At 43.7% G+C, this 10963-nt stretch overlaps 1 protein-coding gene across 1 annotated transcript; it reads right to left on the bottom strand.

The window, feature by feature from the left end:
- Positions 1-5813: 5813 nt before the first annotated feature.
- Positions 5814-10879, bottom strand: gpr132b (G protein-coupled receptor 132b). The gene is made up of 2 exons (XM_083689420.1): positions 10808-10879; positions 5814-7641 (listed from the first exon to the last, which is right to left on the bottom strand). The coding sequence occupies exons 1-2, from the start codon at positions 10845-10847 to the stop codon at positions 6566-6568; spliced, it is 1116 nt and encodes a 371-aa protein (XP_083545546.1). The 5' UTR covers positions 10848-10879; the 3' UTR covers positions 5814-6565.
- Positions 10880-10963: the final 84 nt, after the last annotated feature.

Here is a 10963-nt window from a genome sequence, read left to right as displayed (position 1 = left end):
AATAACACACCCACATCACATACATAGTTGCTCCTTCCTGGAAACATACTACTGTCTGACTGTTTAAAATGCAATGTTTCTCATTTTGGTCTGTTCAACTGTGTTGTTCTCCTGTGCAGGGTGGGGTGTCTTTAGGAATCCACACTTTACATGCAAGTAAAGAAATGTGTGGTTCTCTGGTCTAATGATGCTCCTTTGCTACATACTCAACACGCCGTTGAAATGGCGCGTCATTTCAGAGTGTGACGCCGTTCCACGATGTAATCATAAACCCTTTGCCACAAGCAAAACCAGAGACAGAGTTCATAGTCCTACATCATATTTCTAAAGCCATTCCTTCATCAATCTACAGACCAACAATGTTTGGTTTTCAGACCGCTTCACTTTTTGCACATGCAGTCCCTGCAAGCCCTGCAGTCAGAATTGCATGTATATTTCAGATTGCACAGATGCTGCCCCCGCCTGTTCTCACCTTCGGAAAGTATTCAAGTGTCTAAAAGATGAGACCTGAATACTGTATCTATGTTTATATTATTTTAACCACTGAACCTAAACCTCCAGTCTTACACACACTTGCACACAGTGCCTTCGGAAAGTATTCAGACCCCTAGCAAAGGGGTATTTCTGTATTTCAATTTTAATAAACGTGTTTTTCGCTTTGTCATTCTGGGGTATTGTGTGTGGATTGATGGCAAATTCTTTTAATTTAATCCATTTTAAATTGAGTCTATAACACAATTTGGAAAAACAACATTTGGAAAAAGTGAAGGGGTCTGAATACTATAATGAGCGGTTAAAATAATATAAACATAGATACAGTATTCAGGTCTCCTCTTTTAGACACTGGTGTGAGATAGTTATCTTACATGCGGTATTGACTTGTTGGGTGAATTCCGTGGTGATTTCATGTGATGACTCGACAGGAGTGTCTTCTTGCCTACAATCACTCTATAAACATAGATACAGTATTCAGGTCTCCTCTTTTAGACACTGGTGTGAGATAGTTATCTTACATGCGGTATTGACTTGTTGGGTGAATTCCGTGGTGATTTCATGTGATGACTCGACAGGAGCGTCTTCTTGCCTACAATCACTCTATTTAACCGGGAACCCCACCTGTATTAGTCAATAATCAGCACCCCACACGCTGTACGTGTTTTACAAAACAGTTACCATAACTCGTATGACTACTGGCAACATATTCTAGTCATTCCTGCACACCTCCTCTCAGTAACTTCTGTTTTCAGTAATCCATTCTACACCCACCTCTATTCTCTACACTCCAAAAGTTTACGTTTTAAATCAAACAATTACGATTATGATTGTAATCATAATATAATTATGAGGTTAAAGTAGAGGTTATTTTATTTGGTGGTACTGGTGTGCATATTGGTTTCACCATTCAGAAATTACAAAAACTTTGTATGCATGGTCCCCCTATTTCAGGGTACCCAAAAGCAATGGGACAGATTTATCAAATGTCTAAATTAAGCACTCATGTTTAGTATTTGGTGGACAATCCTTTGCATGCAATAACTGCCTGAAGTCTACGACCCGTTGACCCCACCAGGCGTTGGGTATCTTCTCTGGTGATGCTCACTAGTGATGCTCACCAGCTGAAGGCCCAAACTAGCACTCGCCTGGGGCACAATGGCAGCTCGCCCTTCAGAGGGGCTCGCCTGCCATCCCGGCGATGACCCAGGGACACCATGATATCCTCAGGACGACAGGGCCATCCCCAAAACTATTTACATCGCTAAACTGTACAAATCCAGCATAGCTGCCTTTCAGAAAAAGTCTCTCTCTGGTTGACTTATAGCTCTTGGTTGCCAACACTTATGTCCAGGCCAATTTAAGCTAAAATGCTTAATTCGAGTTTCAGAAAGTTATTGTGTTGTTCTGTACGTGAAATGAATAAACATGTGAAGAACAATAGATTGAGTTGAGACTTGGCGTTTTTAATTATTTTTCGAGGAAACAGCAAAAAATCTGAGGTTGTCTACAGAATTGGACCAACAGATCCTTGTCAACAACCGCATCCCACTTCTTCCACTTCATCGTCCGGCCTCTCTGTTTGTCTCCTGCAAAGCATCATAACCTGCCCGGAGACAGGGTGGGGCGGAGTGGGATGTGGGATGGGGCGGGGTGGGGTGGGGATGAACAGTGTAGTCAGGTGAATGATGTGTAAATGGCCACCAGCTGAGATTGAGGCTCCGGTCACCTGTCAGACGACAGACAGGACCCCCCCCGCGCCCCCCGAAAGCCCCCGCAGCCATTAGGCTGCCCAGACAGTTGCCCATGCCCCTCTCACCCAGACAGACTGACAACAACAACACCAGCAGGCCAAGGACAAGGGATAGCAGAGGGGAGGGGCTGAGGTGCCTGGGTGGGTATCTCCCCACTGGACACAGGAGGGCCCTATTGGCTGTTGCCAGGTGCTGCTTACTTAATGATTCATCAGAGTCCAATTAAGCAGGCTGTCTTGGTCATTGAGTGGATTAATTATTCATGAGGTATGTGGAGGAAGGAGAGGGCTGATGCACCAGATGACCAGATGAACACACACACACACACACACACACACACACACACACTGTTTGACCTCTATAGCTATTCCAAAATGGATCCCTTCCTGCTGCGATTCATCAAGGGGCGGTGGCATGGGGGACTGTGCTTTTTTGTCCCCGCTGGTCATGCTCCATGATATGGTACAGCAATAAGTGACCATTGCGACTGTACTCATGAAATTGATACAGTATCATGATATCTTAGGAAGATGTCCTTTCAATGGTTTTAAATCAGTTTTTCTTAGCTTAATAATGAAACCATTTGAGTGATACAGTACGACCATTAGTGATAGATAGTGATACAGTACGACCATTAGTGATACAGTCTGCACAATACTAACATAAGGGTTGTCCTCACACTAACCTACTTCCATTCTTGTCCAATGATTTCTGATACAGTGGAAACATCTCCAAGGTTTCTATTTTAAAAGCTATTATTCATGAGCACTGCACTGTATTCAGACCTTGTCACTGAAATCAATCCCTAAACTAGTAACCAAATCAAATCGAATCAAATTTTATTGGTCAGGTGCATCGCATACAGCCGTACGTGATATAGTGAAATGCTTTATGAATCTAGTTCCTCGTGCAACAACAGTCAACAAATCAACAATACAATAAAATAAGGTAGTAATAAAGCAATAAGTAGTAATAAATAAAGCAATGGCAGTGGTAGTGCAAAAGGAGTGCAACAGGGTGCAGTGTAGTAGCAATGACTGTTTTTACAGTGGTAGGTAATGGGGTGGAGTGGGATGTGGGATGGGGCGGGGCGGGGACGAAGAGTGTAGTCAGGTGAATGATGTGTAAATGGCCACCAGCTGAGATTGAGGCTCCGCTCACCTGTCAGACGACAGACAGGACCCCCCCCCCCCCCCCCCCCCCCCCCCTCGCAAGCAACACTATGCCAATTCAATTGACATTGTTACTACACTGGTATAAAAGCAACCATGTAAAGTATGGTCTCAAATATATGACCAGGGCTGTGCTGTCGCAGGGGTAGATAGGTGTTATGGTTGTGTGGGAGGTGAGGCATGTTTTATTGATGTGACGAGGTTCGGAATTCCGGTCAAATCAGACACATGTCACAGTGAGACTGAGTGTGATCATGTATGCATGGCAACACAGGCGGGTCACCTGGAGGATTAACGGGGGCTTGGCGAGATGCTTTTCTCCGATACGCAAGGATTCCTTTCAAAAGGAGTAGCCCCTGTTAAAGCCTTCTAAAGGAGTTTCCTTTAACTTTGATTTGAGTCTTTTTTATGTCCTTTGGCAGAGCCATGTTTTGCAGGAGAACTCGGGATACATGGTGTACAGTTGCAGTGAAATCTTGATTGAGTTGGTTTTCGTAGCGAAATAAAAAGAGGACTTCATGTTAGTTTTTTGTAAATATTCATAATTCCCTCCATTCTTTTCTAAAATTACATAAAGAGAAGGCCTTTTATTTTTGTGGGATGGGGAGAGATAGACATTTTTTTTTCTTTTTGGCATTTGTGTCTGCTATGCAAATCAGGTTGGCGTTCTTACATCCTGTACACTGAAAAAGACAGCTAGCTGTCAAACCAGAGATGTCTGCCAGCTCTGGGGTTTAGCATCCCTGCACAACTGGACCCACACAAACACAGCCCTGCAAACATGGACTCTGTCAGAGTGGAGGGGCAATCCCTGTGTGGTTTTGTTTTGCCAAGCCGGTCTCCTCCATGTCAGCCAAATGTGAACCTTTGCCCTCTGTGAAACTGAATACTTTCCGAAGGCACTGTGTAACAGTATTGCAATGTAAAGCAATTGTAACAATGCAAAGCAATTGCAATACACTACTAATACTAATATACTACTATACTTTACTATACTATATGAGACAATCCAATATTGTATTGTATTGCAGTGCTCTGCATTGTAAGTAATATACAACGCATTGAGGTGATACTCTAGTTTATGGCAGACAAGATCGAGCTGCAGTATCTCTTGTATTATTAGACACCTGCATCCTGTCTGTTTAGGATACATATTCTACCGTCTTATTTCGGCTTGAATGTATATAAAAAAAAATATTTTTTTTTAAAAAACAGTTGCTACGCATTGCGCTGAAAACTACACCTGTGAATGGTGTCAAATGGAGGGCATTACTGCCAGTACCAGTACCAAACTAGAAAAAGAAGTTCCAGAAGAAACTTTGTGGGCTTGCAAAGTCTTATTATAGTAGTGGATTAAGTTAAAGATGGTTTGGTTGGTTGGTTGGATGGATGGATGGATGGATGGATGGATGGATTAATTGATAGATAGAAGAGAGGATGGATAGATGAGAAAGGGGAGGTATAGATAGATAAATACAATTAAGAGGTTAATCAGTATGGGTTGTGTACTGAGTGAGGTAGTAGTGACTGATGAAAGGAGGAAAGGATGACGCTAGGTAGTTGACAGGTTAGATAGACATAAGGTTGGAAAGATAGAAGGTTAGATAGATAGGATGAGTCTGGGGTAGTTCAGTGGAGTGGGTAGATTTGGTTGTTTCAGTGGAGTGGGTGGTTTCAGTGGGGAAGAACTGTGGTAAGGCTGTGTAATCATTCTAAGAATGTGTTCTGCAGGTCTCCTGTTGTTTTTATTAAAGCCTTCTGAAAGTTCCATAGGTCATAAATAGATAGATAGATAGATAGATAGATAGATAGGATAAGCCTGGGTAGTTCAGTGGAATGCTTAGAGGGTTGGTTGGTTGAGTGGTTGAGTGTGGTTTTAGTGGGGTAGAACTAGTAGCCAAGAGAGTGCATTGTTGTGTAATAATTCTACGGATGTGTTCTGCAGGTCTTTGTTGTTTTTATTTAAGGGTTCTGAAAGTTCCATAGCAGTTTAGGTAACAATGGGGCTCTCAGAATGTTAACCTAAATCATACCTTGTTAAAAGATAGGAGCTGAATAGTGTAAAAAGTGTATTGAGTTTGACTATTAAGTCCACTTAAGTCTCCTTAATACGTTATTAATGTATCAGCTCATCACTAAAGGTGTAGCATGTAGTTTTGCGCGTTGCTGCCCTCTTTGGCAACACTGAAAATCTTCAAACATACAATGAAATGAAATGTTAATTCTAAGCCATGAGCCTACCGGATCCTCTTCCTGCCGAGTCAGCTCCTAACCACACTTTCATCTGCGTGTTCAGAAGTGTACGATCAGAGACGCTCCAACAAGCAACAGACACAACACAGACATTCTCTCCAATAAGAAATTGTGAGTTCAAAATGATTGTTTTACTTTAAAATGTATTGAAACAGTATAAATAATATTCAAGTTACACAGGGAGCATTTTCTCAAATAAAAATAACATTTTTTTGTTTTTGCAAACCTTTTTGGGTTAAAGGACGAGAAACACCAAATGTATATAAAGGAACTGATCATCTTCACTTTACATTATTTTGACACAACATTGAAAACAGGACAAATACTAACAACTTACTTAAAAATACAGTAACAAAACAACAGTCAATAAAACTGCAAGAACATGCTGTGGATCTACGCATCTACTGTGAAATCACCTATCAACATTTCTAGAGACAAATTCAATATCAATACATTGCTGCATAACATATTGGACTAAGATAAGATTAACTTTCATACAATTTCCTAAACAGACATTGTTTGTCTAAAAGGCAAAGGCATTATTTACATTCATCGAAAATCCAGAGATATTTGTTAATGCTTCTCTTCCTATATGTTAGCAGCAGAGCAGAGCAGAGAATTTTATTTTATTTTATTTTATTTATCTTAAGATCTTTTATTTTTACATAGACACAAATAATTGCTATTCCTAAGTTGGCAAAAGATTAATCATTTCTTTGTCTTAAAATATGAGGCAATGACGACATCAAAGTCTTGCATGACCCAGGTCAAGCATATCAGTCATATTCCTCAATCCATCCTCCATCCCCCTTGCTGTGCGCCAACGCCGGAGTGCCACCTGGCTCCATGCTGAGTCCACTCAATATTCCAGAGTACATATAAAACACCTTCCCATCAGCGACCAGGCTTCTCTGCCACCCGCGTGGCGGCCACCGCCTCTGATGAGTTCTTAGAGTTGTGCATCTTGTGCTGGCTGCTGTCGGTGGACCGCGGCCGGAGGGTGGCGCGACCCCGGAGGCTCGACAGGCCGCGGCGCAGCTCCTTGCGGATGTTGTCGCTGGAGAGCACGTAGAGGATGGGGTTGATGGCGCTGTTGAAGGTCGACAGGCCCAGGGAGATGGTGTACGGGGTGTAGATGCGCCTCTCAAAGTGACACTCCTCCTGCAGCTCGGGGAAGTGGTAGGTGACGGCGCGCAGGAGGAGGATGATGTGGTACGGCGCGAAGCAGACCAGGAAGAGTGCCACCACCGCCACCGCCAGGTAGCGCACCCGCTCCTTCTGGCACGGCCGCAGCCCCGGGCTGGCCTGCACGTTGGCCAGGATGGCGCGGTTGGTGAACACCAGTACAGCCAGCGGGATTAAGAAACCGATGACAAAGCGGGCGTAGTTGAAACCCGTCACGGTAGCCGTGCTCTGACCCGGTTCAAAGCAGCGTCTCTCCCCCTTTGCAGCGTCGCCTTCCGGCATCGTGAACACCGGCACATGGCCGATGGCCACCACCAGGACGATCAACATGGCGACCGCCACCGCTAGTCTCTGCCGGCGGAGGCCACGCGACTCCACGGCGTAGACCACCGCCACGTAGCGGTCGCTGGATACACAGCACAGCAGGAAGATGCTGATATACATGTTGTTGAAGAAGACGTAGCCTGTTATCTTGCAGGCCACCGAGCTCCAGGGCCACTGGTGTCCTCCGTTCACATAGTGCGCCCACAGTGGCAGGGTGCTGAGGTACATGAGGTCACATATTGACAGGCACCACAGGTAGATGCCCAGCACGTTCTTGCGGCGTACCTGGAGCCAGGTCAGGTAGACGGTGGCCATGTTGGCGGGCAGCCCGATGACCAGCACCACACTGTAGAGCACCACCAGGGGCAAGCGATCCTCATCGTACGGAGCCTTGCAGGCCTCGGCGCTCCAATTTGTGGCGGTCACAGTGGTCTGACTCACAGTTTGCTCATGCATGGTGTCTGGAGGTCACATGGAGGGAAAGAGTGGGAAAAAGAGAGGTCACATCTCACATTTTGATACGCGGGTGGTGTAAACCTTAGAATAAACAGACACAAATGTAGAGGTTACAAGATACCCTATATGCAGATGTGTCCATGTCATTTAAATGTCAGGTATCTCTGGAGCAAATCATGTTTGATGTTTAGTTTTTGTTAACTTGACAGGGGAAAGACCTAGTCTTGAACTCAAATACACACACAGAAACAGACATAACCTTAGGCTCTCTGTTCACAGTAAAAACCCTTCAACACACCCTGTCTAATGAAGGCTGTATGAGTGAGTTGCTTGAAGGGTACAGACACTGAGTCATATGCACATTGGGCCACACGTATGTGACTATGATGCGTGACTGCCTAAATGGGAACCCAGCCCATTTCCTGGAAGGTAAGGAAACCGTTAGTGTGGCAACGTGAGTTGTCAAGGTCAAATTCAGAGAACATCGTCCTGAGTAATCACTTCAGGTCTTCTGGCCTATTTTCTGAGAAACAAGAATGCTTCAAACTTGCAATACGCGCAGTCTCCAAAATGTAAACGCTTGTCTCCAACGCTAACCCTAACCCTAATAGTCAGGACATTAATGACTGGAGAATGCTGGGTCAAAATAAATTGTTTTAAAATCGTTTTCCAATGTGCACTGGATGCGCTCCGTGGTTAAAGCAAACATATTTTTTTCTATAAGTAACCACAAACCGCCCTACACAGAAACATCACCACAGTTCATCAGAGGTAGCCTAAACATAAATGGTCATCTACTCTCAGCTGACTAACCCTGGTGGTCAAAATATATTCTTGACCTGTGTCCCACAGGTGAAGTTGGGCTGGCCCACAAAAGTCACCATGTGGTTTTCATCTCTACTCTGCTGCTGCAGCCCAACTCTCTACAATTATCCTTAAATGTGCATATGTGCACTCACCCAAGATATTTAAAAGCATAGGTGTAAGTATGGGTTTGAGGGAGTTCCCACCATATATTTTATACCAGTCCTTTTCCCTTTATCAAGCTTTCTGACAAAATCATCTCAGAAAAGCTATTGGAAACACTTTATTCCATATGTCCTCATAGCTGTATCAGACAATCTGCATCCAAGACCTGAGCTAACAGCAGCAATCTCACCGAAGGGAGGCTCACCCATTTAATATGTACCACCAGCTTTTACCCGCTAACATCAAAACAACCCCAACCCCCCTTATCCAAGCCCCCCAAGCTTAACAAGACATCTCCTGAAAAATTCATCATCCATCTCAAAGGAGAGGGGGTAAAACACTGCAGATGGAACAAACAAGTGCATCACTTAACACTGCAGACATGGAAATGACAGGTCTCACGTTCAGTCCAAACCTATCTGAGATGATTCAATCAGAATCAAATTAAGATTCACTTGCCTTTGGAGATTTCAAGTGTTTTGCCATAAATGAATGAAATGAGGACATGAGGATATTTCCAAACATATAGCCTAGCCTACTTTTACAGTGAAGGTTAACCAATCCTGTTTTTCCTGACACTACGCAGTCAATGGCACAAGCACAGGTATCTGTGAGAGGCCCTCCCGACACAATGCGTACCACAGCATGTGGTTTAACTGAAATATCGCTGAGGTTTGGCTTCAAAGCTCAGACTCAGGGGAAGTACCAAGAAATGTGTCAATTGGAACAGCCCAACAAAATGAGACAGATTCAGTCTTCCAGTAAAGAAAATCCCCACCTCTGACTGACTAGGCTATGCGAGACTTTGTCAAAAGATTTATGATGCACCATGACCTGTGACTGTATAAGAACCACAAACACGAGGAGAAACCAATGAATGGCGTATTTCCCAGTTCCATTTGTGATGGGATGGGCAAATCCATGGACCACTAGCTTATAATGCAGACAATGCAGCTGATACAACACATGTACATTTCATTCATTAGACATAAAAGATGTCATACAATTTGACCATTAAGAATTTATGAAACCATATAGCCCAGGCCTCTGAAGAACAATGTACATGATTTGCATCCACTACAGTCTTAGACTATTTTCTCAGACATGAAATGGAGCTGGTTCCCTAAAGGGGCTCTACCACCCCGACTAGACAATAGGATCGATATTCAGGAGTGAGAGGGGCTACTCTCAGCCGGCTGTACGGCTTTGTCTTCATTGTGTTACATGCCCTCCTTACTGACACACATGTTAAAAGAAGTGGACACGATGACTTTCAGCGCAAATGAAACCTTTTCTCAATGTGTCGCCTGCCATTAGTGCCGGTGGCCCAAGCTCATTTAACAGCCGTTATCTCGTCGCTCCGAGCTATCAGCGCCTCATCCCACTGGAGAGTTTGTGTGGAGGATCTGAAGTGGGTCATATAGACGATGCTAATTTCTGTCTACCTGAAAGCACACATCATCTGAGAGGAGAGAAACTGAACAAGGGCTCTGCGCTTTGTGGGCAGAGCTGCCACTACATAGTGTTCGCTTTTAAATAGAAAGTGTCAAATCAAATTGAAAGCATGTAAATACATTGACTTATAGTAAATTGGCGAATGAGGAAGCTAATTATACGCTGCAAATCCCTTGCCATATCCTCGACGGGCGTAAAACATATGTTGATCTTGTTGACACAAGTTGTGATTTAAAAAATTAAGACAGGACCAGACGATTTCAAATTAACTGACAAATGACATATGCATTCAATATTGATAATCCCAATTGTTTACAATATAAAATTCATTAACAATGCAACTGCCCACTGAGCCGAAGGTGGCAAGCTGACCAGCATGCTATTGAACACTTCATAATTTACGTTTGGAATTCATCAATATTTGCATTAAATACATAAAAGCAACACATGAATGAGTGACTTTGGTAAATAAACGATTTATAGTAGGCTACTGGCTATATTACCCTTTGCGGGCAGTAGGCACTCAAATTACAACTTGTAATTTTCTATATTATTTTATGTTCGACACCATAGCCTTTACCCTATTCAATCAAAGCGCAGTCCATACAGGACGGGAAAGGCTCACACAGTGCCACAATCGCACTCAACACCAGTCAAAATTATCCAGGCGTGCATAGGGCAGGTAAGCAAATCGATCATTTCCCCCCAAAATCTTAATTTTCATACAATGTCATAAAATAAACTGACCGTTGAGTGATGTCTCCCGAGGTCCATAGACAATGTTCATTCATGTCGGCTGGCAGAGAGCGGCTCCGTCCTCGTGGTGCGTTCAGATACACTTTAAAACGCAGCAGCAGGAGGAGGAGTGCCACACGCGCACTCAGGGTCACGTGGTTGAATATA

The sequence above is a fragment of the Argentina silus genome (genome assembly GCF_951799395.1).
Source record: "Argentina silus genome assembly, chromosome: 17".
NCBI classification, from domain to species: domain Eukaryota; kingdom Metazoa; phylum Chordata; class Actinopteri; order Argentiniformes; family Argentinidae; genus Argentina; species Argentina silus.
Note: the sequence above shows the minus strand (reverse complement) of the source record. Positions and strands in the feature narration are given on the sequence as shown.

Coding starts and splice junctions, on each gene's coding strand:
- gpr132b (XM_083689420.1), bottom strand. CDS start 10,847: ATGAACATTGTCTATGGACCTCGGGAGACATCACTCAACG. Junction 7,642..10,807: donor TCGGGAGACATCACTCAACG/GTCAGTTTATTT, acceptor TGTGACCTCCAG/ACACCATGCATGAGCAAACT.